We start from the raw sequence: 27,410 nt of genomic DNA on the forward strand, positions 1-27,410 counted from the left end.
GGAGCTGAACAAACAATCGCAAATGTATAGTTATTACAATGTGAGCTTTTGCAATAAACACATCGCAAAGTTTTGAATTCATCTCCATAAATAAGAGAAATGATTTCAAGCAAACGATCACTTCTTCTTTCTCAATCAGCACGTTTCATTTTACACTTTGTCACCGTTTTCATGCAGTCAGATGAAGCTCGTCATCAGATTCCCTCAGAGATATTGTTAAAAATGTAATGGTAAAACAGCTTTTGCTAAAGCTACCAGGGAATCTTAAGTATACGTTTATTTATCACACTTCATATCGTTATCAAAATGTGTAAAATAATCATGTGCATCACATTTGTGCCTCATATTTTTATATATAGTGCAGGTCTGATATATTACAGGCTTAAAGTTCAATATAATAATTCTGACGGTCAGATTCAAATGTTAGCTGGCCACATTAAAACCTTGAGAAACTCATCAGTTTGTTTTTTAAAATATGTTTTCAGCCCTATCTGTCACCTCTGCATGTCTGGAGATATTTATTGTACTTCACTTAAAAGATAAGTTTAATATTAGAATAACCTGTCCCACTGTGCAGTATGTAGACTTTGAACATGCGACAGCGTTCAGCAGGATCGTGTAAACTAATATTTCAGATACGATAATAAAACGGTCTCTTCCTCGTTTGTTATCTCTCTGTTCACTGCAGTGTCCGTTGTGTTCACAGCAGTTAGATAAACAGGATTATTGCTGTATTTAGTGAAACATTAATCATTCTCTCTCTCTCTCGCTCTCTCTCTCTCTCTCTCTCTCTCTCTCTCCTCCCACCTACAATCTGTCCTCTCCCACTTCACTCTACAACTCTTTCTCTGTTGATCTCTTTCTTTCTCTCGCTCTGTTAGTTTAAAATATATAATTTAAACACATCACCAGTGTTTTGTTTTACCCTGCATGTAATCCAATATCTAAATGTAATGAAACAAGCGTGCCATATTTGATCACAGGTTTTCATTTGAAGGGTTATTGACTCTGAAACAGGGGTTAAACTTTCATGAAGACACATGAAAGTTTCACCGCTGTTTTATTTAAAATAAAATAAAAAGGATTTGATTAATTTCTTATTTACTGTTTGTGCAAGCTGTACAAATATTCAGATTCAGATTGAAAGTTTTTTGGGAGAAACTTCACTGAACACTGAGCAGTGTGTACCAAGCAACAGGTTTTCCACTGCAAAATGGCAGAAGAGAACTACTTTACTGTACCATCAGGCTAAAACTTACAAGTCATCAGAGGCAGCCGGCTTTCCTCCCGGAGTTCGGACTACATTGTTGAAGACTTGGTTGGAAATGGAGCCTTTGCCAAAGTTGCAAAGTGTGTCAAGTCGGCCACTAAAGAGATGGTGGCTCTGAGGGTAGTGAAGATACACACAAAGTCTGACCTACAAAGAGAGCATGAAATCCTGCTCAAACTGAGGTACTTCAATCCTGATGAGTGTAACTTTGTAAAGTGGCACTGCTCGTTCATGTACAAACGACATCTGTGCCAAGAATTTGAACTGCTGGACATGAGTCTCAGGGAGTTTGTTACGATGAGACCAACCCGCTCCCTTCACCTGAAAGAGATCAAGACCATCTTATATCAGCTGGCAACAACTTTGGAAGTACTGAAGAGATTACAGGTTGCTCATTGTGATCTCAAACTTGAAAATATAATGCTGGTGGACCATGTAAGGCAGCCTTTAAGGGTCAAAGTTATAGACTTTGGCTCTGCCTGCAATGCCTCAATTATAGCACATGGTGCATATATTCAGACCAGGTGGTACAGGGCTCCTGAGACCATTCTAGGGTTGCCCTGTAGCGAAGCCATAGACATGTGGTCCCTCGGATGCATTGCAGCTGAGCTTTTCCTTGGACATCCACTCTACCCTGGATCTTGTGAATATCAGATGCTCCAGTTCATGATTCAAACTCAAGGTCAGCTGCCAGGGTACTTTCTCAGTGCCGGTCTCAAAACAAGTCTGTTTTACTGGAGGACTTGGATAAATATGTGGACCTTCAAGAAACCACACGAGTATGGCGCTATTCCATTTCCATATAACAACTGCATGATTGGCTCCCTGGACGGTCTGAAAGAAAGCCACCAGAGGCCGGACCGTCATCTGTCAAAAACTGATGCCGTGGTTGATGAGGCTGATCTGGAAAACTTTGTGGAACTGGTCAAGCAGATGCTGCACTTGGATTCCACGAAGAGAATAACTCCTAGCCAGGTGCGGGAGCATCCTTTCATGACACAGAGAAAGTTAATCTCTAAGGAAGATGAATCCAACCCAGTCCACACCCAGCCTCAAGAAACAAAAAAAAAAAGAGTCCATGATGACATTTTGCTGAAACGCCACATTAGCCCTGACTGTAGCTCCCCTCTAAAGAGACAAAAGATCTGTCATAAAAGACTTGTGGAAATTTCAGAGGGCAGCGAAATAAAACGCAAGATACCCTCTCCAGAAAGAAAGAAGAGCAGGATCTCCCAAGATGCGGAGGAAAGAGCAATAGAGCTTCCAAGCACCTCTAAAGAAGTCATCTCTAGTATGACTCAGGTCAGGCAACAAAAGAGAAAGATGGCCTCAAGGTCACAGAGTGACAACAGAACCACAGACGGCACACCAAGAGAGAAAAAGAGAAAGGACAGCGGGGAGGCAAAACCCATCGCCAAGATCTGGATCATTGGCTCTTGTTACATCCAGCAAGGGGAGGAAAAGGCGAATGCAAAGTTTGGAGAGAATTTTGGACTCCATGCTGAGGTGAAGTGGTTCAGCAAAGGAGGCATTCACTGGACTGGTGTCCTTCCCTGGTTTTATGAAGAGATGTCTACTCAAAGTCCCCCAGACATCCTGGTCATCCATGCCGGTGGCAATGATCTGGGACAGATTCCCGCCAAGGAACTTGCATACATAATGCAGAAGGACCTGATGAAGCTCCATGCAGAGTTTCCTTCAATGACGATCGCGTATTCCTGCATCAACGAGCGGCAAGTGCGGGGACATGGGAGTCAATGGAAGATCGATAGGCACAGAAAATACGTCAACAACTGCTTGAGGAGGGCTGTGACCAAAATGGGCGGTGAAGTCATCAAACTTTCCCTCTTAAGACGCCATGACGCTGATGGAGAGCACTTCACAGAAGAAGGGAATGAAATATTTGTGACCAGCATCTGTTATTCCCTCAAGAAGATCCTTCAGAAGTGCAGAATGTAAATGTCGATGTTTGTTTGTCTGTGTCAGCTCAGACAAAAATAAATAAATATAATTGAATGTCAATTTAAAGGTGTACAGGTTATTCAACTAATTTTATTTGGAGAAGCTGTCTCATTCAGATAAATCATCAGATAGTTGGAGACTTTAAAGAAGAGAGCGGGCGTTGTAAGCTCGATGTAATCTCACATTAAGCTGTCACTTCTTTAATGCAAATCTCCTCCGAGCTGGATTTCTCTATGTAAATCTGAAGCTGGTTTTCCTGCCCGCTCCTTCCTGTCTCATTTGACTGCTAGATGTGATACAGTAACAGTTCTCCCTGTGTCCCCAGCTCAGCTTACCACGCCGCACTGATGCATGCTGGGAGAGCTGTATCGGCTCATGCTGAAGTGGTGTGTGACCCTTTTAGAAGTCCAGAGTGTGATCTCTGTTTCAGAAATAAAGAGGACAGTGAAGTTTCAGGTGTTCACAGTCTGTTTAGTTATTTGACTGTTTGTCTTCAGAGACAGAGATGATGTTGCATTAACTCTGACTACATACGATCATTTCACATAGTGAGGGTTTGAGCTATGATTCTAAAGCTTGGTTTTATAACTTGTAAAGTAAATATTCATGGAGATAGAAGTGTTTTAAAGCTGATACTGTAAATGATTGTCTTTACCTCATCTTTTTTGAGTCAGTGGTTAGGTTGTGTTTACACTTTCTTTCTGGATAGGAACAGACGACTGGAGATTCAAATCTTCTGTTTGTCGCTTATTTGGACCCACTCTTTTATTAAGATACCTTTGAGATGTATAAGGTGTTTGAATTCAAGATAAATCATTAAAAAATATATTGTTAAACATGATCAAAACAACAACATTTTACTTCATTTGGCTTGTTTGTGATTTTTTAAAAAGATTTGTTTTAGGGCTTTTTATGGCTTTATTTGAAAAGATAGTGAATATTATCGGTGAGATAGAGAGTGGGATGACAGGTCAAACCCAGGCCGCACGCTTGGAAGGCTTCAGCATGTATACATGTGGGGGGGGGGACACCCACCCACTACGTCATCTTGCGCCTCCATGTTTATGATTCTTTAAAAATATTTAGCTTGTCTGATGATTTTCCAGTTTATATTGTTTTCTAAACGTCTTCAGTTTGTGTTGAACCTGTATTTTAGCGGGGATATTCACACTGAGATATCAACAAACAGAAACGACATCAATGAGTAATGTTCTGCTGTGAGAGATGGTCTGTGTATAAAATGCTGAATTAAAGAACGTGCAGCTCAGACCCAGATGATGAGAAAACATTAGAAACATTCACTGAATAAGAAGGCAGTGTGTTTAGGGAAGTTTATGAGTAACAATAAAGAGAACTTATTAAGTAATATCGTTTATTATGCAGAACCACATTGAAGCCTTAATGTAAGAAGAATTAATTAATCATTGTTTGCAAGATGAGTGAAAGAAAGATAATCAAAGAAAAGTGCTTACGATCAGTCATCTTGCACTGATTGAATATTAAAGTGTAACTGTCTCTTTTTTCTTATTTTGAATGAAAACATGTGAGAGGGCTCATAGCACATGGTTTAGCAATGATGAAGCAGAAAGAATCCATGATGTTCTTTCAAATGACAAACTTGTATTTGACTGGAATAATCCGCTCCGGGCAGTTTGCCTTCTTTGACGTAGCTAGCTTCCGTTAAAGTCCTCGTGCTGGGTGGGAGGATGGTGGATGATTAGTCTGGAAAGAGTTCAAAATGAGGATGGAGAGACACGAGGGGGCTGGAGTCAACATGCAGGGAAACAAAATAAATAGATGCATGAATTGACAGGTTAAAATGATCCATAAAAGGAGGAGAGTGGTGGAGTTTTTTTTTTATCTCTAGGAATTAATCAGAAAAAATAAGTGGAGTGCAAATATCACTTTGCAAATGACTGGAACGTGTGACCGCAGTCGACACAAAACACTCAGCAAACAGCCTGATAGCTGCTGCTGCCATCGGTTTCCTTCAGGCTCTGACACGCTCTCAAGCAGAGTCTGAATTATTAAAATCCAGTCAAGTTTCCTGAATGCCTCGTGAGAAACCCAAAACCACCGACTGACAAAAGCAGCTGCATCAAGTAGACGGTGTCGGTAACACACACCTAAAGCAGCTGTTTGTGTTTATGTGCAGATAAGAGAGCACAGATGTTGCAGCTAGCATGGGTCCTGTTTCCTTATTTATCTCCTGCTCTAACTGACTCTCTCTCACCATCTGCTGTACACACACAGCCTCACAATCCCTCCTTTCTCACTCTCATACAGTTCACTTGTCAAAGTAGTCAGTACCATAAATAAAAACAAGCAGATGTAATATGTATTACATATATATGAATGCATATGGCCATTTCCTGGGGTCATATTTGTATTAACTCCCCCTGCATTTTGTCATAGCGACACCTCCTGGTGAGACACAGTAAGCCTTGTGAGACTAAATTGGTTTAAGTAGTGTTAAAAACAAATGACAACTTCCAAAGATGTTGACTGTGTTGTGTCTGATAAAGCAATTATTAATTATCTCATATTTTACTGCTCTTACCTTCTTATTGTTGTTATCTTTTTATTTGCTTTGAGCTCTTTTAGTTTCTTACATCTTTTTAAATCTTTGCTCCTCTTGGTCTCAGCTCGTGTTGTTGGGTTCTTGTGATGGTTCTTGTGATGGTTCTTATGATGGTTCTTGTGATGGTCGAGTTCTATATGTCTGTTGGGTATCGTGCACTTTGGGTTCTTTTCTGTTGAATTGTATTTAATTATTTTTAGTATTTTGTAGTTTATTATGTTCTTGTTGTTGTTTATGTTCTTCTGTGTTTGGTTTAGTTTGTTTTTGTTTTTGCTGTTTGTCAAAGCACTTTGTAAACCTGTGTTTTTAAAAGGTGCTACATAAATAAAGTAATTATTATAAAGACACAGAGGCTGAAGCCCCCTCTGCATCTGAAGCCCCCTCTGCATCTGAAGCCCCCTCTGCATCTGAAGCCCCCTCTGCATCTGAAGCCCCCTCTGCATCTGAAGCCCCCTCTGCATCTGTGCCACATCCTGACATGCATCACTACCCCATGTGTGTGGAGCTGCATCTGTTCAGTGCCGCTTGCAGCACTAGTATTCTTACCTCATTAAGTTCTAAAGAACTTTCATCAGTGTTGTTCTTGACTCATATAGGATGTTATTAGACTTACACTGTGTTGCACTGTGTTGCACTTGATAATAATGACGTTGTAGTTGTCACCACAGCGTTCTTATGAAGAAAAGAAACCTGTTTTCAGCGCTCTGATAAAACCGGTCCGTAGTGTGAGTTTAAAGTATTGTTAACTGCTCTCTCTCCAGATGACACGGTGTCAGCCAGCAGTAACATGGACATGGAGGACCGGGTCTCACACCTGGAGCAGAGGCTGCAGCTGCAGGAGGATGAGATCCAGCTGCTGAAGGCGGCTCTGGCCGACGCCCTGCGCAGGTTGGGGTACTGTGAGGAGCAGAGTCTGGGGACGCAACCAGGAAGTGTTCATGCTGCGGGGAGGAGATCTCTGGCTTCCACAGCTCCAGCTCCTCCCACCAAAGGTGAGCGAGGAAAGTGCAGGAAGGAGGGTCAGAGTCCTGCACCGTTTTCTTGTTTCTTCATCATCGATATTTCTGTGAAGTAGAAAAAACTTCCATCTGCTTTTTTATGGATATGCAACAATAACACTAATGGATGGTTAAGATGTGAACAACCATTCAATACCAACATGAGTCATGTTCCTTTTAGGATGTAACAAGTAACCAATTGTTTCCAACATGGGGGATTAAATCTCTGTGCTGCTGCAGCCTTGTACTGTTTACATCACCAGCTTTGAATGGATGCTATCAAAGTTGTGGATGTCTCTTTGTTGTTATGCATCCTTCAAAGTCAAATTAAAAATAACACAGAGCAAGTTAAAGTTTCCCTGCCAGACTGTCAGAGAGTACGGGAACATAAAGTACATGGTGACAGTTTCACATTAAGTTTTGACTCTAGGTTAAACAGATGTGTTTTTTTTCTCCTCTTGTGCTCGATCTAATGATGATGTGTTACCTTTCAGTGCGTCAGCTCCTGCAGGCTCTTCCCTCCAGACCTCTGAGTAACGGCTACGTCCAACAGAAACGCCTCCTCTCCTCCCCGTCCTCTCCTAAGAAGGAGGTGCTGCAGTCCATCAAGAGGTACACAAACAACAAGTCATACTCTCTAAGAGTTTGGGTTCTTTTCTCTTTTACACTTCATCTCATGTAGTATGTGACATACTTTTAAATCTGCAATATGCATTTGTCTGTTTTGTTTCTTCTGTATTTAAAACCATAAAACAGAGAACTCTGAAGACTTATTTGAATGATTTCGATTTTGCCTGATATGCAACAGACGGTCGGCATCATCAGATGCTTTGGTTTGAGTCATATGAAGAGAATTACTACAGTCATGTTCTGCTGTGTCATCCTAACACTGTTACTTTGTTCTCCCTTAAATCTTAATTCTGTTTCTTATCGGTCACAGCTCGTTGAACTAATTAAGACCTCATCTGATGAGTGAAATTAAAGAAGAGCCCTGCTGTATTTCTAGCAGTGGCCTTGGGGAGGAGAGTTGGAGTAGGATAAAAAACAGATTTATCTGAAACACACTTTTCCCCTCCTTTGCCCCACTCCCAGAAAGAGCATGTCCACAGAGCGCCTCACGCTGGTGAGGAGAGAGATGGGAGCGGAGAGTCGGAGTCGAACCACCTCCTCCAGCAGCTCCTCTGGAGGAAAAAGGTAACCGCCGTTTCCACGTCTCATCTATAAATTAAACACTTTTTATTTTTTATAACACTTCCACTATTTAATAATAAAAAGAGTTGAATACATGTTCTAATATAAATGTGCCTAGGAACTACAAACTCCTCATTTAGCCTCTAACGAGCTGAGTGAACAGGTTTGTTGTTTGGGGGGTCAGCAGAGTTCTGGGGGAGTTCAGTGGGTCAGTGCAGACGGTTATAATGAGCTGTCTTACTCTCTATGCTGTCTTCTGTCTTTGTGTCTGACAGACCAGACTGTCTCACTGTCAAGACACAAACAGTCAGTGAAGAGATGACAGAGAGAGAGATACTTTTACACATATTCAACATGCTGTTCGATCCACTACCCCGTGTCCTGCATGTGCCCTGTCTTCTTCTTGTTTAAAAGGCTGTCATGTTTATTTAGTTTCATTCAGAGAATTGATGTGTAACAGGAAGAACTGCTTATAAAATTCATATTTATGTTTTCTTATAAATACAGAAAATAAGATTATTTTTATATTTTCAGATGGGTTTGCCATGTTGCACCACCAGTGTTCACCTTTTCTCTGTTATCTGGACTGTTGTAGTTTCTCCTTCAGGTGTGTAAAGAGAGGATGAGAGGGAGCAGTTCTGGATTGGCTGAAACAACACGTTTTCTTTTTAGTTATAATGATAGTTCATATTTAATCTGAAACCTCTCTTGGATCATTGTCTCTTTAATGACAAATAATCTCAACCTACCAGCTTCTGCAAACTCTGTTAGATATGTCTCTAGTCATCAGATCCATTCTATTTAGAGCGCGACAGATGAATCAGCCTGACGATAATATCAGGCGATATCAGCTTATCCAGTATCAGTTAATTTTATTGTTGATATACGCTGATATTACTACAGTAAAATACATTTTATTTGAGTGTCATTGTATTAAACTAGCAGTTCTCTGTCACCAGCAGAGGGCGCTGTATGGATTACAACAAGTGTCATCTCTCTCCAAAGTGTCAGGAGGTGACGTACATGTTCAGTTACTTTCCATCTGAGTGACCATCTCGTCTTCTTATTATATATCTTTTCAACAAGTGTTTAATCCACATTTGAGGAATCAACAAAATAAATGTTTATACCTATATCTACCTCTACAGATTGAACACAGATCTAAGAAAGATATCAGTCGATATATATATCGGTTTCAGCCTCAAAAACCCCAAATCGGTCAGGACATAATTCTATAATTCTATGATTCTAGTTTTCATCTTGAATCTTGAAAGAAGACAGAGACCAGTCTGCTGTGTGTCTCATTTTTCAGCCTCAAAAACAAACTGACCTGCTGACGTGTCCACTTTTCTAATTTGAACATCCTGCGTCATACTAAAGACAAACAGAGACATGATGCTGTTGTGGGAAAGACAAGAAGAACTTCTGCTCTCATCAGCGTCTGTAATCGTCCAAAAACAGATTCTTTAGAGTTTCTAAAGTTTGAATCTCACTCAGGATGTTTGAGACTTTTCAATTATTCACAAAGTTTTTTTTTTCTACCTCATCAGAGAGAGATTCTGCACATCATCATCATCATCGTTACATCGCACAGTCAGCACTTCCTGCTTGCCTGCAGTGAATCACAGACGTCAACATGAATTATGTTTTACAGTTAACAGGCTGTTGGTCTTTGTGATGCCTCAGCTGTGTGTCAGATGGACAGTGAAGTTTCCACAGACAAGTGAACACAACACAGGGGTCACATGTCATCAGTAAACAAACCCTGAGGAACTTTATCTGAGGTCGTTGTTTTTATCTTCATCCTTCTGTCTGAACGCTTTTAATTCCATTTCCATCATTACTTTACTTTTTTTTAGTGTTCCTATGTGTTATATCGTTCTCTCTTCTGAACAGTTCAACTTCCTCTCTCTCCTCCTTCTTTCCTTTAACGATCAACATTCATTATTTACTTCATATTCTCTCCTTTTTGCTCCTTCCTTTACCTCTCCTCTCATCTCCCTTCCTCTTTATTTTCCTTGTTTCTCCTTTTCTAAAGTTTCATTTTCTTTTGTGCACTTGTTTCTACTTTTATCTCCTCAAGATTTCCTTTTTTTTTTACTTCTTTCTTTTCTTAAAATGTCTTTGTTCCCTATCTTCTCTTTTCCTTTCCTTTCATTTCCATGCATTTCCTTTCCTTTCCTTTCCATTCCTTTACTTTCCTTTCCTTTCCTTGTCTTGCTTTTCCTTTCCTTTCCTTGGCTTGTCCCTTAATCTCCTCTCCTCTCCCCTTTCTGCTGAAGGATCTAATTTCCAGTAGTGCCTAGTAAGAGAGTAAGAGAGGGGTGTGTAGTTACCGGGCAGAGGGGAGTGGTCTTCACAGTCAGGAAGTGCGTTCTGATTGGATGTTGGCCTCCTCAGGCTGAGCTAAAGTTTGCAGAGTGAAGGAGGAAGTCGGTGTGTTGCTGTGGCTGTTAGTCGGGACAGAAACATTGTGCCTGCTCACCTCAGTGAACTGTTACTCTAACGGAAACCTGCAGACATGAAGAGATCAACCAGGTAAACCAGCTGCTTTATTTATCACACATTCAATGATTGACAGAGAGAGCAGCGAACTTTAGATAGACGATAGAGGAGTTGTTTTTAAAGCTTTCTGGAAGAGAAAGTCTTATGCTCTCACAGATTTATAGAAAAAAAAAAGTAAGTGTGTGTCGTCTTTGACTCTTCATAGTTTGTTTTAGTGACTTGTTGGCTTCATCTAGTCAACAGATTCATGATCTGCTTTTAAATGAGGCCGGAGGATGTTTAACTTTTTTCTGTGTCACACCCAGTCTGTGCTTCATTTGATCTTGTCTCATATTGAAATAGTTTATAGGTTGCACAATGAAACACATTATGTGGTTAGCTTTGTAAAAATACTTCCAGGCTTCACCATCTTCTCCACCCTCACCATCTGCAATGAATTATTTTTAATTTTTTTTAAAAGTCCGTCCGTTGTTTGAGTCAGGCTGCAGCCTGAGGAAGTGGTGCTGTTTTATGAAACTGTTGTCACGCACACCGTTTGAGGCGGTCTGTTAATCTGCCCGTCGACAGGGCAGAGAACCAGCTGCTGCATAGTAACGAGAATACACAAGAGGAAAGAAACAGTTGTGTTCCTGTGAATCAAATGAAAACACAAGCAATATGAGTTACATAATTATGATCTGAATAAGTCAGAACGAGAAGGAAAGTGTGTGCTGTTCTGTGTGACATTTACTTTCCTTTTAAGAAAGCTGTGAGAGAATGAATGACATCCACACAGTTCTTCTGCTCAAACTCTTTTATTGAGTCTGCTGCAAGTGGAGGTCTCTCATTACGTCACCTAAACTGTATTTATGAATAATTGACGTGTTATTAGTGGCTCTTTTTGTCTTCAGGCTTATTGCCGGTGACACCGACATGTCGTATCTGTGTGCGTTGTGCGACTTGCACACACACGTTTGATTTGAGATGAGTGAATGTGAAGTGACACGAGTCACTCTGTGCTCAGCAGATCTGTCCCGTTCGCTGCTTTTTCCTCTCATATCTGATCTCTTCTGACAGCGGACTGAACTTCATATCACCGACTGAAGTGAATCCAAACGAGAACAATACAGATGATCATGACGCTGTTTTCTAAGTGCAGCTCTGCTGGGTGACTTTAAATAGTTTTCTAAAGGGATTCTAATTAATCCATTAATTGCTTCAACATGCAGAGAGCTTCTTCTAAAATCGTCCTGCAGCACGGGGAACACAGACAGCAGACTGGTGCAGTGTTGGGACTGATGTTACACATTCTGCTCAGCTTGCAGAAACACTGATAACATTGATCGGACCTCCTGCTTTACATGCTTCAGACGTGATGGGCGTGTGTGTGTGTGTGTGTGTGGCATCAATAATGCCTTTTCCTTCATCTTGTGTAAAGAGATCTCAGAGGATTATGACTGTTGACAGAAGAGCTCTTTAAAAGTTGACTTTTGTCTTTCAGGTCTGAACGTATATGCAAATACAATGAAAAGGAATAGGACTTCTATCAGTTCAATCTTTTGCTTTCATCTCAGTTTCATGGAGCAGAAAGGATGAAAAATATGATCACTTCTATGGACATGATTGTTGCCCATACATAGCCCGTGTCGAACCATGCAAATTCAGTCAAAGGAAAAAGATGAGAAGAGCCTCTCCCCTTCTCTCTCTGGTATTCAGTCTGCTGCCACACTACCCTCATTAGTCTGATGTAACGTGGAAAGAAGCTCAGTCTTTCTGCGTGTTTTTTTTCTGTGTGTGTTAAGTGAAAATGTTTTTGTGCGCATTAACTGAACCGCTGCAGTACTTCAGGCATAATGGAGACCAGGAAATGGATGCACGCTTGACCATAATTCCCAGCGCTCCCACAGGTCATCCATCTCCTCTCCTCCTCTCCTCTCCTCTCCTCTCCTCTTCTCTCCTCTCCTCTCCTCTCCTCTCCTCTCCTCTCCTCTTCTCTCCTCCTCCTCTTCTCTCCTCTCCTCTCCGCCTCCATCCCGGTCATTCTGTGATGTTTTGGACTAATTTGTCAGCTGCACAGTTAGTACATCAAACTGTGCACACTAAAATAGAACCATTTTTCATTTTGTGTGTTCAAAAGCAAGTCAAACATTTTAAACCAGCAAGAATCATTAAGAAATGATTTAGTTGTTTTGTAAGAAAATGTGCAAGAATAATAATTTAAAAAAAATGAAACAATCATGTTTCATCAAATCAAAGAATCCAAATCATGATTCACAAACCAGCTGCATGGTTTCCTTCCTGTACACTCTGGTCCTTTAATCTTTAAGATAATGTTTGTTCACACTGACAGTCCTTCAGTTGAGCTCTGAAAATATGTTTAGGAAAAGCTTTTATTCTTTCAGAGGTCAGAGGCTTCAGTAAAGCAGATATCCTGCCCCCGGCGTCTGAGAGCCAGGCCGGACAACGAGGGATTAGCAAAGACAACTTTTTTTTAAAAATTTGAACTCAGCACTGAATGAATCTGATTAGTCATTGCCTTTCCTTTCGATGGTCTCATGTTTATTCTGAAGTTTGGTTTTGGAAATACTTTTTGATAAAATCTGACGGTGCTGCAGAACAGCTGCTCTTTCTGAAGCAGATCCTGAACCTAGCTGAGCTGCAGGAAAGGTTCATGTTCCCATCTTCAGCTTTAGTGTCTGTTTGTCTGTTCTAATCGGCTGCCTGGCTACCTCTGTGCCCATTACCATGGATTAAGCAAAAGTCTGTAGAGCCTGTCCAGACCGCACAGAGAGAGAGGTCGCTTATTGTCTGGCTAAAAAGGTCAGAAACTTTCAGGAGAGCTTAAGACTCTAAATCAACGCAAGACTTCTTGGATCCTGATGAAACCAGAGAACTTGATGCTTTGAAATCCTGAAGAGTCTCTGCTGCTCATTAGTCCTCCATTTGTTTTTTTTTTACTAGAAGCCATTGTGTTGTAGAGCGTAGGCAGCCAGAAAATGTCAAACGGTACAGTCAGAGCTGCATGTTAATGAGCGTTGTGTTTGTGCGCTCCTCTCCCTGGTGACCGTGGACTGCAGCCTGCATGGGTTTTTAGATGCACAGTTATGTGGCCTGTGAGGCTGCCAGTCTAAGTAATTACTCGGCCTGAAACAATCTTGTTTGCTTATTGGCTAGAACCGGGCCACGCCTGATCTCCCCTGGCCGACTGCACAGACACGCACACACAGACACACACACACACACACACACACACACACACACAGTTCAAGAGACAAACGGGCCTTTATGTGGCTGTTTTTAAAGAGCCGACACTCAGCCTGGTCGCCTTCAGCTGCACTGACACACAACTGACACACAGTCGGGTCCTCAGATCAGTCTCCAGAGTCTGTCTTTAGTCGTCTTTGTGTTGTGTTCAAACACACACATCAAAAGCTACGATCCATAATACGTGGTGTCTTTTTCTTTTTTCCTGTTCATTCTTTGTAGCGGTTAACCTTCTTCAGAGAGAAAAAAAACCCGCTGTGAATCTTCCCTGTTAAACAAATGTCAGGAAAAATAGACTTCTGGGAGTTTTTTTTAATCAAACATAACTCGTGTTTACATTCAGTGTCTGTCAGTCACTGTGTTGTGTGTAGTCTAATAAAAGTGCTGAACACACCTTCCTATTCAAACAAAAGCGGGCCATAAAAACCATCGATTCAAACATTTTGAAACACGGTTTGATTGCATCATTTTTTGATTGCTAGCAATCTACTTTCCTATTTACTCCTCTCTCTGCATGTTGTGAGAACCAACTGCATATTTATTATGGCACACAACTGATGGCAAGAGTGTGAATCATCATCAGATGCTTGATCTGAGCCATGTGCATCCTACAGTAGAACAACCAGCGGTGTCTTTTGAAAAGATTTTCTTCTTCAATGTTTCAGGCGGCAATTTGGTCACATGCCTGTAGAGAACTGTTATTTCACTTTGCGGTTATTAACTTATGTTAGCGGGGAACATTTTTCTTCATGGTCACTTTCCTGCTACATCACTCACTTGGTTTAAAAAAGCTAGATTAGCATCTGCACATTTCACAGTTTTCCTCAGACTTCCCTCCTTCAGACACGGACTGCTGCTGAGCTAGAAGAGGCACAAACAATTATCCCACCTTATCTCATCAAGCCTCACTCTAACCGCTGTTGCCACGGTGATATCCACCTTGACAGCTGAGGCAGCGTCCTCAACATCCTGATGATCTGATTGGTTGACAGCATCCTGACGGGGTTAGGTTTGAGTGGTCAGCATGTGGGGAAAATGCTCAGCGGGCGGTCCTGATTGGTTGACAGACGGCTGAATCAGGAGCTCAGCTGATGAGGCAGTAACAGGTTTGATTGACAGGTCTGAGAATGGACTCTGGCAAAGGGCCCGACTCTCTGGTTGACATTTCTGATTGAAATTTAAAGAGGTAATCCACATTTTGATATGAACACATTAAGCCTCTCTTCATGACATGTGGTGACACTTCTGATCTCACCTCTCTCTCGTCTTCACTCTGATCCTCCTCGTTCAGTGTTTGGCTGAGCTCAAACATTAACTGTGTGTTTAGCTCAAAGTCAGTGTCACCAGTTATGTGTGGATACACAGAATTAGCACATCTCTGTTTACTTTGTGTGCTGACTCTTTAAAAGACACCTGTTCTCTTCCTCTGACTGTGTACACTTTACAGTAAAGAGTTGAACAGAACAGCTCTGAGCTCTGACTCCCCAGTCAGTCTGTGTATATAATGTTATTTTAATCCAACAATCACATACAGTACACTGCACACAACACACTGCTCAGTGCACTTTTATTTTCTGCTAAGAAGAGGATGCAATACGTTAAGAAGTGTGTCTGGTGTTTGCACATTGAAGAAGAAATAAAGTCCTTTATACGTTGTTTAGAAAAATCTTAACATGTTGAAGAAGTGTAACTTCAGTGACCCTAACAGGGACATTATTAAAATGACTGACTCATAAATAAAATGACCATAAAACCACTGAGGTTAATGGGAGTGAAGGATGTTTTTACCAGCCTCTCATATCTGTAGATCTTTGTCGATTTGTTTAACTTCACAGTGAAACGTTTCACACAGCTCCTCACTGGAAAATGGTGCATGTTGTTTTTTTTATTCCATTAAACATTTAAATGTTTGAAAACATCATTACCGCTTAATTTCATAAATTTGGTGCATGCTAAACATGCCAGCTCTGTCAGACTTATATACAGTAGGAACAATATTCCCAGGCCCCCGGGACCTTCATCCTGAGTCCATCATCTTAATCTGCATGAGGAAAAGAGCGGTCTTGATTCCATGATGCTTGGGGTTTTTCTGCTGACTGAGCTCTGCAGCTCTTTTCAAACATTGCTATTGTGCGGTTAATGTGATGCTGAGTGATGAGGGTGCAGCCTGTAAAGAGAGGAATAAATAATTCAGAATCATATAGGAAGGCCTGATGCCATGGAACAAAGAAAATACACCGTCTGTGTTGTTTGATGGACTCAGTGGTGCGTAACAACACCTTACACTCCTTCATTATGTGCCACAGTCACACCCTGATTCCTCTAACGCCGCATCACAATCCTCACAGCAGACATTTCAATACTTTCCTTTCTTTCTCTTACAGCAAATCCAAAGAATGCACCCTCAACGCAGGTAAGAAAAGTTTGTCTTTACCGACCTACTCTAATGCTTTCAGCTGTTATTTATCCCCCCCACTGAACCTCATGCACTTACACCAGGTATCCATTGTGTCATAAAGAGCACCGTCTTAGAGTAAACTCAAACGTTCACAGATCGCCAGCAGAAATAAGAAGCTCATTAAACTGCAGCTGGTAAAAGATCGATAAGTCTGATACGACGGGTTGAACAGCGCAGGACTTTTCCCCAGAAGACCAGGGCTTTGTCACATTTTGAGTTATCATTTCAACAAATACTATGAAACACTTCATTCATTTAGCTCAGAACTTGTTGTACCTATTCCTGACCAAACAGATGGAAAAAATGACAAATGGCGCCTTAAAACAGCTGCCGTGTGAGATGCCAAAGTTGGGTCAAGGACTGGAACTGGAACTCGTTGCAGCATGCTTTGTGTTTCTGTGTGTGCTTTGAGATTATACCTTCATTAACTGTTGCTCTGTAATCTACTGTAACCAGGAGGAGCCACCTCTAACGTGTTGAACTCAGTTATAGACTTTCATTTCCTGTGTAGAATATTTGTCACTGTTACTTTGGACACTAATACATTCCTCATGTTGAGTAATGAGCAGCCATTAGAATAAAGAACTGACTTTTGAAGCGTCTGGATGTGCAGAAAAATCAACGATCTGTTTTTCCTGCAAAGTGTTCGGACACAGAAACTGAAGACGCAGATATAATCTGTTTGTAAAACATCCAAACTGAGTGAAGGTTTCTGAGGGACTGACTAGACAGTTCTTTTCCCTCTTGGTGTATAAATGGTCTGATGATTTTTACTCACAAAGAACAAAGTATTCCCTTTGCATTCTTTTATTCTGCTTGATTTCATCTCTCCCCCGATCCCTTTCCAACCCCGGTGCAGTCTAGGCCTGTGAAGGCTGTTTCGTCATGAGCTGGGGATCCAGCCGAAGATTTCTGCCTTTTAATAAGACAGTTTTTTTCTTACCACTGTAACTTTTGCAGCTTTGCTAAAGTGCTCATGATGGATAGGCCGGGTCTTTGTAATATAGCAATAAGTAAGGTCTTTTACCTGCTTTTTTGTAATGTTAACAGACAAAGAGTAAGGTCTTTTACCTGCTTTTTGTAATGTTAACAGACAAAGAGTAAGGTCTTTTACCTGCTTTTTGTAAAGTGTCTTGAGATAACACTTGTTATGAGTTGACGCTATACAAATAAATAATAAATTGAATGATTTTACTGTGGACTGCCAACTAGCAATTTTCAAGTAAACAGGCACAGATGTCAGGAATGAAAGGAAACCAAACCAGTCCAGTCCATAATGACAGAGTCCGGTTGATGAGCCAGAAAAGAAAGTTTAAACAAAATCATGTCAGGGTTTGAACATCTTCTCAACTGAAGAGTCAGGAATCTCTTATCTGTGGTTGTATTTAAAGTAAGACTTGTGAATCTCACTTTTTGAGCTTGTATTGTTTTCTTAAAGAGAAACCTTCACTCTGTGTCTGCAGCTTGACTTTTGTCTGTCTGTGACTTTCTCACCTATCTTTATTCTCTCTCTCTCTCTCTCTCTCTCTCTGTGTCCCTGCAGAGGACGGCTACGTGAGGATGTTCCTCCGAGGTCGGCCTGTCACCATGCACATCCCCGACCAGCAGAAGGAAAGCTACAGCCTGGACCACAAGGTGGCGCTTCCTGACCGCAAGCTCAAACTGCAGTGGGTGTATCCTTCAGACTGGGACGGGACAACTGAGAAAATGATGCATAAATGTCTCCTTTAGAATTTAGAAGTGACAGGAAGAAAGAATAAGGAATCATTGCCTGTTTCATTATGTATTGTATTATCCTTTATTTGTCAGAGCATCAGCTAAAAGTCTAAAATAAGAAAACCAGATGTTCATTCTGGCTGGTTCAGTCCATCTTGTTCCCTAACTTAAGTGGTGATCAGTTACGGATACCGTGGACGCGACTGCCGCTCCAACCTCTACCTGCTGCCCACGGGAGAGATCGTGTACTTCAACGCCTCGGTGGTGGTGCTTTACAACACGGAGGAGCAGCAGCAGAGGCACTACCTCGGGCACAATGACGACGTCAAATGGTGAGAAAAGTGAAGGCTGGTGACATCTTTTTAAAAGGTTTAGTTTTGGGCTTTAGGACAGTGGATGGAGTCAGATATCGAGGAGAGAGAGTGGGGAATGACATGCAGGAAAGGAGCCACAGGTCGGATTCTAACCCGGGCCGTCCTCCCTGCAGGACCACAGCCTCCATACATGGGGCGCAGGGTTTTCTGTGACATTCTTCTCGTGCATGTACAAAATGATTGACATGCTGTGGTAACAAAGCAAAGTGATTGTATAGAAATGAAACGATGCAGATAAGCACATTAGTTGGCCGTGTATGTTTTAGAAGTCAATCCTGTGATAGTGCTTCTACTTCTTTGACTTCCTTGTTCAACAAAAACAAAGTGTAAAATCCTGAAAACCTGTGTCAGCGCTTGTTCACATTCAAAACATTGACTGTCATTGTGATTCATTTCAAATACCTGAATCTTACAGTAAGAGCCCACAGAGGACACAAACAGTGGAAAAAAAAAAGTATTGATTTATTTTTTTTCTGTTCACAGCCTGAGCGTGCATCCCGATATGGTTACCATAGCAACTGGACAAGTGGCTGGAAACTCTAAAGATGGAAAGGTATTAAAAAAAAAGAACATAATTTAATCCTCCTACAGAGTTTAATTTTCTGCTGCATATTTTCATCATGAAAGATTTACTATACAGTATATGAACTAAGATTCTTTAAGATATTGTTTTCTGTTGAACGTTGGAATGAATGTGAACGTGCTTATTGCATTAAACGAAATGCTTCAAATCAATAAATAAAAACCCATTTGGTTACATTCTGTTTGCCTTTCTTTTTCACATCATTTCTCTTTTTCATTTCTCTGTCTGCTCAGCTGCTGGCTCCTCATGTCCGGGTTTGGGACTCTGTGAGCCTCAACACGCTGCACGTGCTCGGGATGGGAGTGTTCGACAGAGCCGTCACCTGCGTGGCTTTCTCCAAGTCGGTAAGCAGCTTCACTTCCTGTAGAGGGTTCGGTCATTAATTGCAGGTGATTTATGAATGAGCATTAGTTTGAATGCATACATAACTTTTTCTTCTTTCACGTCTTCTTTTTGTGTCAGAATGGCGGCACCTTCCTCTGCGCTGTGGATGATGCCAACGATCACATCCTGTCAGTCTGGAACTGGCAGAAGGAAAAACAAGTGGCTGATGTCAAGGTACCCCCTCCACCTGTAACCTCAGATTTACACAGCTGCATCTTTATTGGTGGAGAAACATGTTGACGTCTTCATTCTGTTGTCTCTGCAGTGCTCCAATGACTCTGTGCTGGGCGCTGTCTTTCATCCCATGGATGCAAACCTGATCGTCACCTGCGGAAAATCTCACATCAACTTCTGGACCGTGGAGGGAACCACCCTCACCAAGAGACAGGGCCTGTTCGAGGTACGACCGCTCTGCCCTCCTACCTCGAGTTCACACACAGATAATACACTTTGTTCTGTTGATCTGATATGTAGACATTTCTTAAATGAATCAAAGAGAAATACAATCCTTCTATTTTCCCTCTCTCTCTCTCTCTCTCTCTCTCTCTCTCTCTCTCTCTCTCTGTGTAGAAACATGAGAAACCAAAGTATGTGTTGTGTGTGGCGTTTGCTGAGAACGGAGATGCCATCACAGGAGACTCCAGTGGAAACATCTACATCTGGGCCAAAGGTAGAATCTCGATGACTCACTCTGACCCACCAAACATTGAAAAGCATCCATCAGAGGCAAGGGGGGGTCCTCCTTATTCTAATTCCCTTTGTTTTGGATTGACAGGTGGTAACCGTATCACTCACCAGGTGTCGGGGGCCCATGAGGGGGGCATTTTCTCTGTTTGTGTGCTGAAGGACGGCACCCTGGTGTCCGGAGGAGGGAAGGACCGCAAGGTGGTGCTGTGGAACCACGACTACAGAAAGCAGGCTGAGATGGAGGTGAGAGGGCAAAAGTGTCTTTTAAAGGAAGACTGTGCGATTTTTTTTGATCCAGCAGATGTCGCCCTTGAGCACCAGCATGAAACCAAAACAACTCGCGGTGCATTGTTGTGTTAGCATGCTAATGCTAGAGATCTTTATTATGCTGGTATCTTCACACTGCATGTAAATTTACCTGAAATGAGCGTGATCTAGAAACACAGTTAAGCAGTGAGTACAGTATGTTATTCTTCTTTTCTCTAGTCCCTCAATTAAACAACTTTTATACACGAGGGGAGGAGTCAGCCGGCTGTCCGGGCGATGTAAACAAACTGAAGATAGGACTCTGAAAACATCACAGACAGTGGGACTCGGGTGTTACACTCATTGTAGACAGTCATGACTCACAGAGTTATTTTCAGAGGATATTCTTGATTTCTGCGACATTTAAGTGTGAAAAATCACATATTCATAGCTTTGATAGAGGTGGTTTAAATTATCGTTCAGTTTGTGGTTACCACTCGGAGCTTCTCTGTTTATCTCTGGAGGGTCCTGTGGAGGCTGAGCAAAATAAAAATCTAACTAAAGTCTAAGATGGAGGGTCTACATCTGGTGCCTGTAAATAGTTTCCTAACCAGCTGTTCGGAGTTAATTATGTACATTTAAAATCATTTAACAGATGCATGTGAAGTAAAATACTCAGGTCTATACTGACAACTTACTATTATGACAAAAAACATGTTTTAGAAAAACAGTTTAAGACGTGTATTTAGATTTTAAAGTTTGACCCATGTCCCATCTGTTAACATGGAGGAGGCGGAGCTTATGACCCGTACTGCAGCCAGTCGACAAATGTTCTGGCTTCACTTTTGGGGAGCTGTCATGTTGTGTTTATTTATATATATATATATATATATATATATATATTTTCTGCTCTGTTTAGATGACAGCATCTTGACTTTTCAACAGTTTGGGGGTCATAAAGCTCTGATTTACTCTCTGTCGTATGCGAGATGCTTTAACAAAGCGCCTCTTCTGACTCTGAGTCTGTTCTGTGTTTTGTGATCCAGGTGGGCGAGTCGTTTGGACCTGTTCGGGCTCTGGCTGAAGGGAAACCTGGAGAACTCTTTGTGGGAACCACTAAGAACGCCATCATCAGAGCCGCCTTCCCTGATACTTTAACTCCCATTGTTCAGGTAAACACAGACACGTTCTCGTTTCTGTTAAAGACGAGCACATGGTGGTCGTTTGTTTAGACATGCTCTCAGGTGTATATGATACGACCTCTTCTGTATCACAGGGTCACACCGATGAGCTGTGGGGTCTGGATGTTCATCCCTCCATGGAGCAGTTTGTCACCTGCGCCCAGGACAAACAGGTTCACCTCTGGGACACCAACTCCCATCAGCCCCTGTGGAGCAAGACCATCGAGGTGATTAAAGCCTTTTGACCTGAGGCTGTTTAGTTTACAGAGCTAGACGATAACATAAACCACAAAGACGACACTGTTTGATGATGAATAGTTATCATGAAATAAAGTAATTAACTCTGCTCCCTCCGTGCTCCAGGACCCGGGGAGGTCTGCAGGTTTCCATCCCAGCGGGGCGGTTCTAGCTGTGGGGACCATGACTGGAAGGTCAGTGTCACAGTTAGAAATCAAAAACTTAACAGCAACACCAGCATGCGGAACCGCTTGTTGATCAAGATGAGTCATTTATATAAAAGTTTATGTATAGACTTTTAGTGAAGAATGCATTTAACCCTGAGGCATCAGTTTAATTTACGACCCTCTTAAGTCTCTAAGGACAAAATGTCCATGCCAAAAAACTGCTATAAAAATAGAACAGATTGATATTTTTTTCTACTTCTTTCTGCATACATCTACTTAACAACTTCAGCCATGCTCAAAACTACCAAATATTCAATCATTTTTAAGAATTTAACCCTTTAAATGCCAGTTTGATTACTTGATGTCACTGTTGTTATTTAGGAAAAAAACACAAAAATTAGTTATTTTCCATATAACAAATATTTGGTGGCTGGGGGATTTTTTTAAAATCAGTCTTGGATATGTCAAAGATTATCCAAAATATTGACTTTGATGCATTGTTAGTTTTTGTGTAGCATCAGATTTAAAATGTAGTTCCCTGTTTGGACATTGGAGGGCGAAAATGTCCAATTTACAAAAACTGCTATAAAAACAGAACAGATTCATATTTCTTTCTACTTTTTTTGCATAAATCTCTTAAACAACTCCAGCCCTGCTCAAAACTACCAAATATTTTATAATTATCAGTAATGTAACCCTTTAAATGCCAGAATCATGTAATCAAACTGGCATTTAAAGGGTTAAATTCCTGATAATTACTCAATATTTGATATTTTGTTGGGTTCTGTTAACTTGTGGTTGATACTTTCCTTGGTGTGTGTGTGTGTGTGTGTGTGTGTGTGTGTGTGTGTGTGTGTGTGTGTGTGTGTGTGTGTGTGTGTGTGTGTGTGTGTGTGTGTGTGTGTGTGTGTGTGTGTGTGTGTGTGTGTGTGTGTGTGTGTGTGTGTGTGTGTGTGTGTGTGTGTGTGTGTGTGTGTGTGTGTGTGTGTGTGTGTGTGTGTGTGTGTCAGGTGGTTGGTGCTGGACACTGACACCAGGGATCTGGTTTCTATGCACACAGATGGAAATGAGATCATTTCCAACGTCAAGTACTCTCCAGGTAAAACGCTGTCACGTGTTCACATCGCTGAGGCAGATCCATGAAGAAGTCTTCAGTTTTAAAATGATAATTAAACTCTGGACTTGTTGTCTCTTCAGACGGAAACTTCCTGGCTGTTGCTTCCCATGACAACTTTGTTTACATCTACGCTGTGACGGAGAATGGTCGGAAATACAGCCGCGTGGGGAAATGCACTGTAAGTACACATGACTACACTAACATGTTTTTAACATATTAAAGTCAATCAGGCTTCAAACATGTCACATGGGGCGCTGGAGTCCTAGTGGTTAGTTAACATGCCACATGTCCAGAGGTTGCTGTCCTTAAAGCGGGCAGCCTGGGTTCAAATCCGACCTGTGGCTTCTTTGCTGCATCTCATTCCACACCCTCTCTCTCCCTGGTTTCTGACTCTATACTGTCCTAATGTATCTCACTAATGAAGGCAGAAACCCTCAGATCCTGTGTGAAGTTTCATGATAACATAAACTGCTTTTTGTTTAGGGTCACTCGAGCTTCGTCACCCACCTGGACTGGTCTTCAGACAGCCAGTTCCTCGTCACCAACTCAGGAGACTACGAGATCCTCTTCTGTAGGTCCTCCTCCTTTGTCTCCAAACATTTCACTTTATTGTAATTTCTTCTAAATTATGTCAACATGAGCCCCCCCCACTTGTGTTTCTTAAATAAACCTTGTTTCTGTTTGTTTTGTCAGGGGAGGCATCCAGTGGTAAACATGTGACAAACATGGACACGGTGCGTAACCAGGAGTGGGCCACTTCCACCTGCACCCTGAGCTTCAACACCTTCGGTAGGACCATTAAAAACACACCTGACATCTTTTATCTGTCTGTTGTTTTAAAAGCCGAGGAGCCAATCTGAGATCAGAAACCAGACTGTCTCTGAGCTGGTTTATATTATAAACCCAGCAACACTGTGGGTGTTAGTATTAGTTTCTTTGACTTTTAATGCCTCATATTTTTGTAAGAGTCCTGCTCTCCCTGCAGTGCATCAAACTAGAGCTGTTTGTTTTCTCTCTTTTCAATATTCTCTTGTCAGCTCTGTGTCCAGATCGACACCTTATGAAATCACTGCACAACACTTTGATGCAGCCTGAACATGATGTGAATCTTAACACTTTTCACCCTCCTTTCTGTCTTTCTCTCTCTGTCTCTTTTATCTTTCTGTTTTTGTCTCTCAGGAGTTTGGCCGGATGGAGCAGACGGCACAGACATCAATGCCGTGTGCAGGTCACATGACGGCTCCCTGCTGACCTCTGCTGATGACTTTGGCAAAGTGCACTTGTTCAACTTCCCCTGCTCTCAACCAAGGGTCAGTTAGTCCAACCGGTTACACTCTGTTAGCACATCAGTGTCTGTTTTTATGCAGACGACAACATATTTATGACCTTAAGGAGTTCTGAGTAACTGTTAATAACCACTGTGAGACACAATGAGAATAACACAACACTCAGGCACAAGGCTTTCAGGGTGGGACCTAGAAAACCCTAAATTTCTACCAAGTGTTTATTTCTGCTGACAAACACGTTCAGACTCTTCGGCTTCTACCTCTTTTTAGTTGTAGTTTCACCATTTAAACAAATAAACCGGAGCTGTAAACTTAATTATCCATTCAGACAATCTGGCTGCGATTAGCACAACAACCCAGCAGCTGTAAAACGTTACAACAAGTTGTAAATGTTTGAAAGTCTCTCGTTGAACAAACATTCTGCAAGTTGTGCTTCAGGAAAACTGTCCCAGACGCAGAAACAAATTGTTCTGCAAGATCTTTTCTTTTTTTTGTGTTTCCCAGCCTTGAGATAAATCTGAAGGTTATGTTTTGTATTGGAACGAATGGTTTCAAGTGGAATGTATACTGAATTTTTGAAAAAAGAATTTGAATACAAAATAGTCAAATTAGTCTAAGAATGAAATGTCACTCTACATCCTGCTCCCTTTTTTAAGTTGTCAGAAGCTTACACAGTTATAGACTCTGTTAGAAGTTGTCATTATTGACTTAAAATTATAGAAAAAATAACTTAAATATGAACTTTGGCATATGAGACCCCATAAAACAAAGTGCCACAGCTGACCTTGTTTTGGAGCTGACTCATTTCTTACCGTTTTTAACTTCCTCTCTCTGCCTCCCTCTCATCTTTAGGCTCCGAGCCACGAGTACGGTGGCCACAGCAGTCACGTGACCAACGTTGCCTTCCTGCACGACAACAGTCACCTGATCTCCACCGGCGGGAAAGACACCAGCATCCTGCAGTGGGTGGTTGCCTAGGCAACACTCTCCAACCACATCTTGAATCCCTGCAGACAGGGACCAGCTTTCCTCCCCGACCGCCCCATCACCTTTCACTGTTTTGTCCTCCTGCCACCAGGGGGCAGTCACTCCTCCGTGCCTACCGGAAAATATTAAAGAAACACACTCACACACTGACACACACACCTCCACCGACCCACAGAAATCACCCCGTTGTAATAAAAGCTAATTATTTAGTGTCCTGCTGTTTGTGATAGAATGTAGAGAAAATGATTTGTTGCATTGCAGGAAGTGAGTCCTAACTGTACCCATAAAAAACAAACTACTGTAACACCAGAGCAGCTGGTGAACCTGTGGCTTTAGCATTAGTACTAACTGTGCCTGAACTGTATTAACATTAACCCCCTCTGGAGGGAGGTCCACGTATATGAATGGAAACATGTCTTTGCAAGCTTTAGCTCTTCAATTACAAATCGTGTATTCTTTACCATTGATCTGACCGTCTCTGGATAGAAGTCACAGAGGTTATTAACAGGCTTGTGTTTATGCTTTAGAGATTAATATTTGCATATTAATCCTGCAGCATCAAGCAGACATTGGTTTCCTCTCACTCATACAGTAAACAGAGCAGACTCTCCAGTTTAGGATTCATGTGTAAAAGGCATTCTCCATACTTCCTTCTAGTTTTCAAATAAAATGCATCAGAGCTTTTGGATTCTTGATAGTGAGTGGAAGTTACAGTCTCATTTGAATAAAAAAAAAAAAAGCTGATATGTTTGTCGAGCTGTGAAGTAAAGTTCACACGATTTAAGAGCTAAAACATCCAAAAACACATCGACCTTTAAAGAGTCAAATAACTCTGCACCCAGATGAGTGTCGTAGATTCTTATAAACATCTTCCCTCTTTTCTGAAGTAAGAAATCCAAACGGCACACCTTCAAACCTGTGACAAACGTCTCCTGGAGTTTAGACAAACAGGAAGTAACCTCTTTAAGGTTTGAGTCAGAGCTCCATGTGCGTTAGCTTTTATCCACATGTGTTAGGGATGTGTGATGTTTATGACAACTTACTGACCTCACCTGGGTCACAGGACGATTGTATTAAACCTCATCAAATGGGTGTTATTATTCCTCTTTAAAAACTATGATTATAACCTAACTGCCTTGTTATCTAAGCGATTCTCTTCCCTTAACATGATTTCCAAAATGATTACGATACAGATGGCTGTCTGAGATTTGGCTGTTTTCCCCGTAGCCTCTCATTTAGCCCCGCCTCCCCCATCCCCCCCCTCCCTCCCCCGGCCTGCTGTGTTTCTGATGGTACTACTGTGTTACTGTAACCGTGCTTTAGAAGGCACTAGATGGCGCTACATAGCAAGAGAACGAGCATGACTGAGGCTGCCCTCCTCCTGTAGATGCTGTTCATGTTGCAAAGGTCTATAGAGTTAATATATGTACGATGCAGTATATCCAAGTGGCTGTGTTATTTTAATATTGAACTATAACAACGATGGATGTGATTATATTCTTGTGGCACTTTTAGTGATTGACGGAAGAGTAATGTCGGCTGCTGTGCTGTTGAAGTGAGCTTGAGCTTCGCCTTCTTCTCTTTTGTTAATAAAGTTTTTACCCAACTACTCACATCAGAATTTTTTCTGTCTTTTTTTTTTAATTGGGGGAAAAGGGAACCGATGATCCGACTGAAGTTAATTTAAAGAGGACATATTATCCCCCGTTTCCCCCTTTTCAAACAGTCCCCCTGTGCTCTAAATGAAACATCTGTGCTGTGCTTTGGTCAAAATAAAACATGAATCAAGCAGCAGAGGAGGTTTGTGACCCTGTATAAACCAGCTCTCTCAGAACGCTCTATTTTGGTGTGTGTGTCTCTTTAAATGCAACGAGCCCCCCCCCTGAGTTTTCCCGGTATACATCCCTCCTCTGTAGCGAGAATAAAAATGGCGGACCTGTGCAAAAGTTTTCCTCTAAGCTGGGGAAGGAGTCCATGGGTGGAGATACCAGGGGAGGGGAGGGGATTTTTTTTTTTTACCAGAATCCCACTGTGACATCACAAGGAGAGCAAATTTGAAACAGAGCATTTTTCTCTGTGTTGTAAGTAGGGGTGTAAACGGTTACAAAAAATTGTAAACGGTTACAAAAAATTGTCAACGGTTACACGGCGTCATTTTTTTCGCCTACACGGTTAACCGTTTTTTTTTTTTTTTATTAATAAAAAAAAAGAAACAAGAAAAGTGGACCACAATCGCG

The 27,410-nt window shown here is 41.6% G+C and overlaps 1 protein-coding gene across 3 annotated transcripts in view; it reads left to right on the forward strand.

The window, feature by feature from the left end:
- eml2 (EMAP like 2) overlaps positions 1-26,786 on the forward strand; it is a 34,349-nt gene extending 7,563 nt beyond the window's left edge. For 2 of the 3 annotated variants that reach the window (XM_020653492.3, XM_020653493.3), the window contains exons 2-22: positions 6,575-6,805; positions 7,306-7,423; positions 7,904-8,005; positions 16,135-16,163; positions 17,752-17,881; positions 18,107-18,256; positions 18,782-18,851; positions 19,115-19,225; positions 19,344-19,439; positions 19,531-19,665; positions 19,836-19,935; positions 20,041-20,195; positions 21,245-21,370; positions 21,475-21,606; positions 21,743-21,810; positions 22,794-22,882; positions 22,981-23,078; positions 23,384-23,471; positions 23,594-23,689; positions 24,080-24,210; positions 25,039-26,786. In XM_020653492.3, coding sequence (XP_020509148.2) covers positions 6,575-6,805; positions 7,306-7,423; positions 7,904-8,005; positions 16,135-16,163; positions 17,752-17,881; positions 18,107-18,256; positions 18,782-18,851; positions 19,115-19,225; positions 19,344-19,439; positions 19,531-19,665; positions 19,836-19,935; positions 20,041-20,195; positions 21,245-21,370; positions 21,475-21,606; positions 21,743-21,810; positions 22,794-22,882; positions 22,981-23,078; positions 23,384-23,471; positions 23,594-23,689; positions 24,080-24,210; positions 25,039-25,164 — 2,381 coding nt within the window. In that variant the 3' untranslated portion in view covers positions 25,165-26,786. Of the gene's footprint in view, positions 1-6,574; positions 6,806-7,305; positions 7,424-7,903; positions 8,006-10,399; positions 10,541-16,134; positions 16,164-17,751; positions 17,882-18,106; positions 18,257-18,781; positions 18,852-19,114; positions 19,226-19,343; positions 19,440-19,530; positions 19,666-19,835; positions 19,936-20,040; positions 20,196-21,244; positions 21,371-21,474; positions 21,607-21,742; positions 21,811-22,793; positions 22,883-22,980; positions 23,079-23,383; positions 23,472-23,593; positions 23,690-24,079; positions 24,211-25,038 lie in introns of those variants that run through there. The other variant, XM_020653494.3, reaches the window with a different exon arrangement.
- Positions 26,787-27,410: the final 624 nt, after the last annotated feature.

This window comes from Labrus bergylta, chromosome 11 (genome assembly GCF_963930695.1).
Source record: "Labrus bergylta chromosome 11, fLabBer1.1, whole genome shotgun sequence".
NCBI classification, from domain to species: Eukaryota; Metazoa; Chordata; class Actinopteri; order Labriformes; family Labridae; genus Labrus; species Labrus bergylta.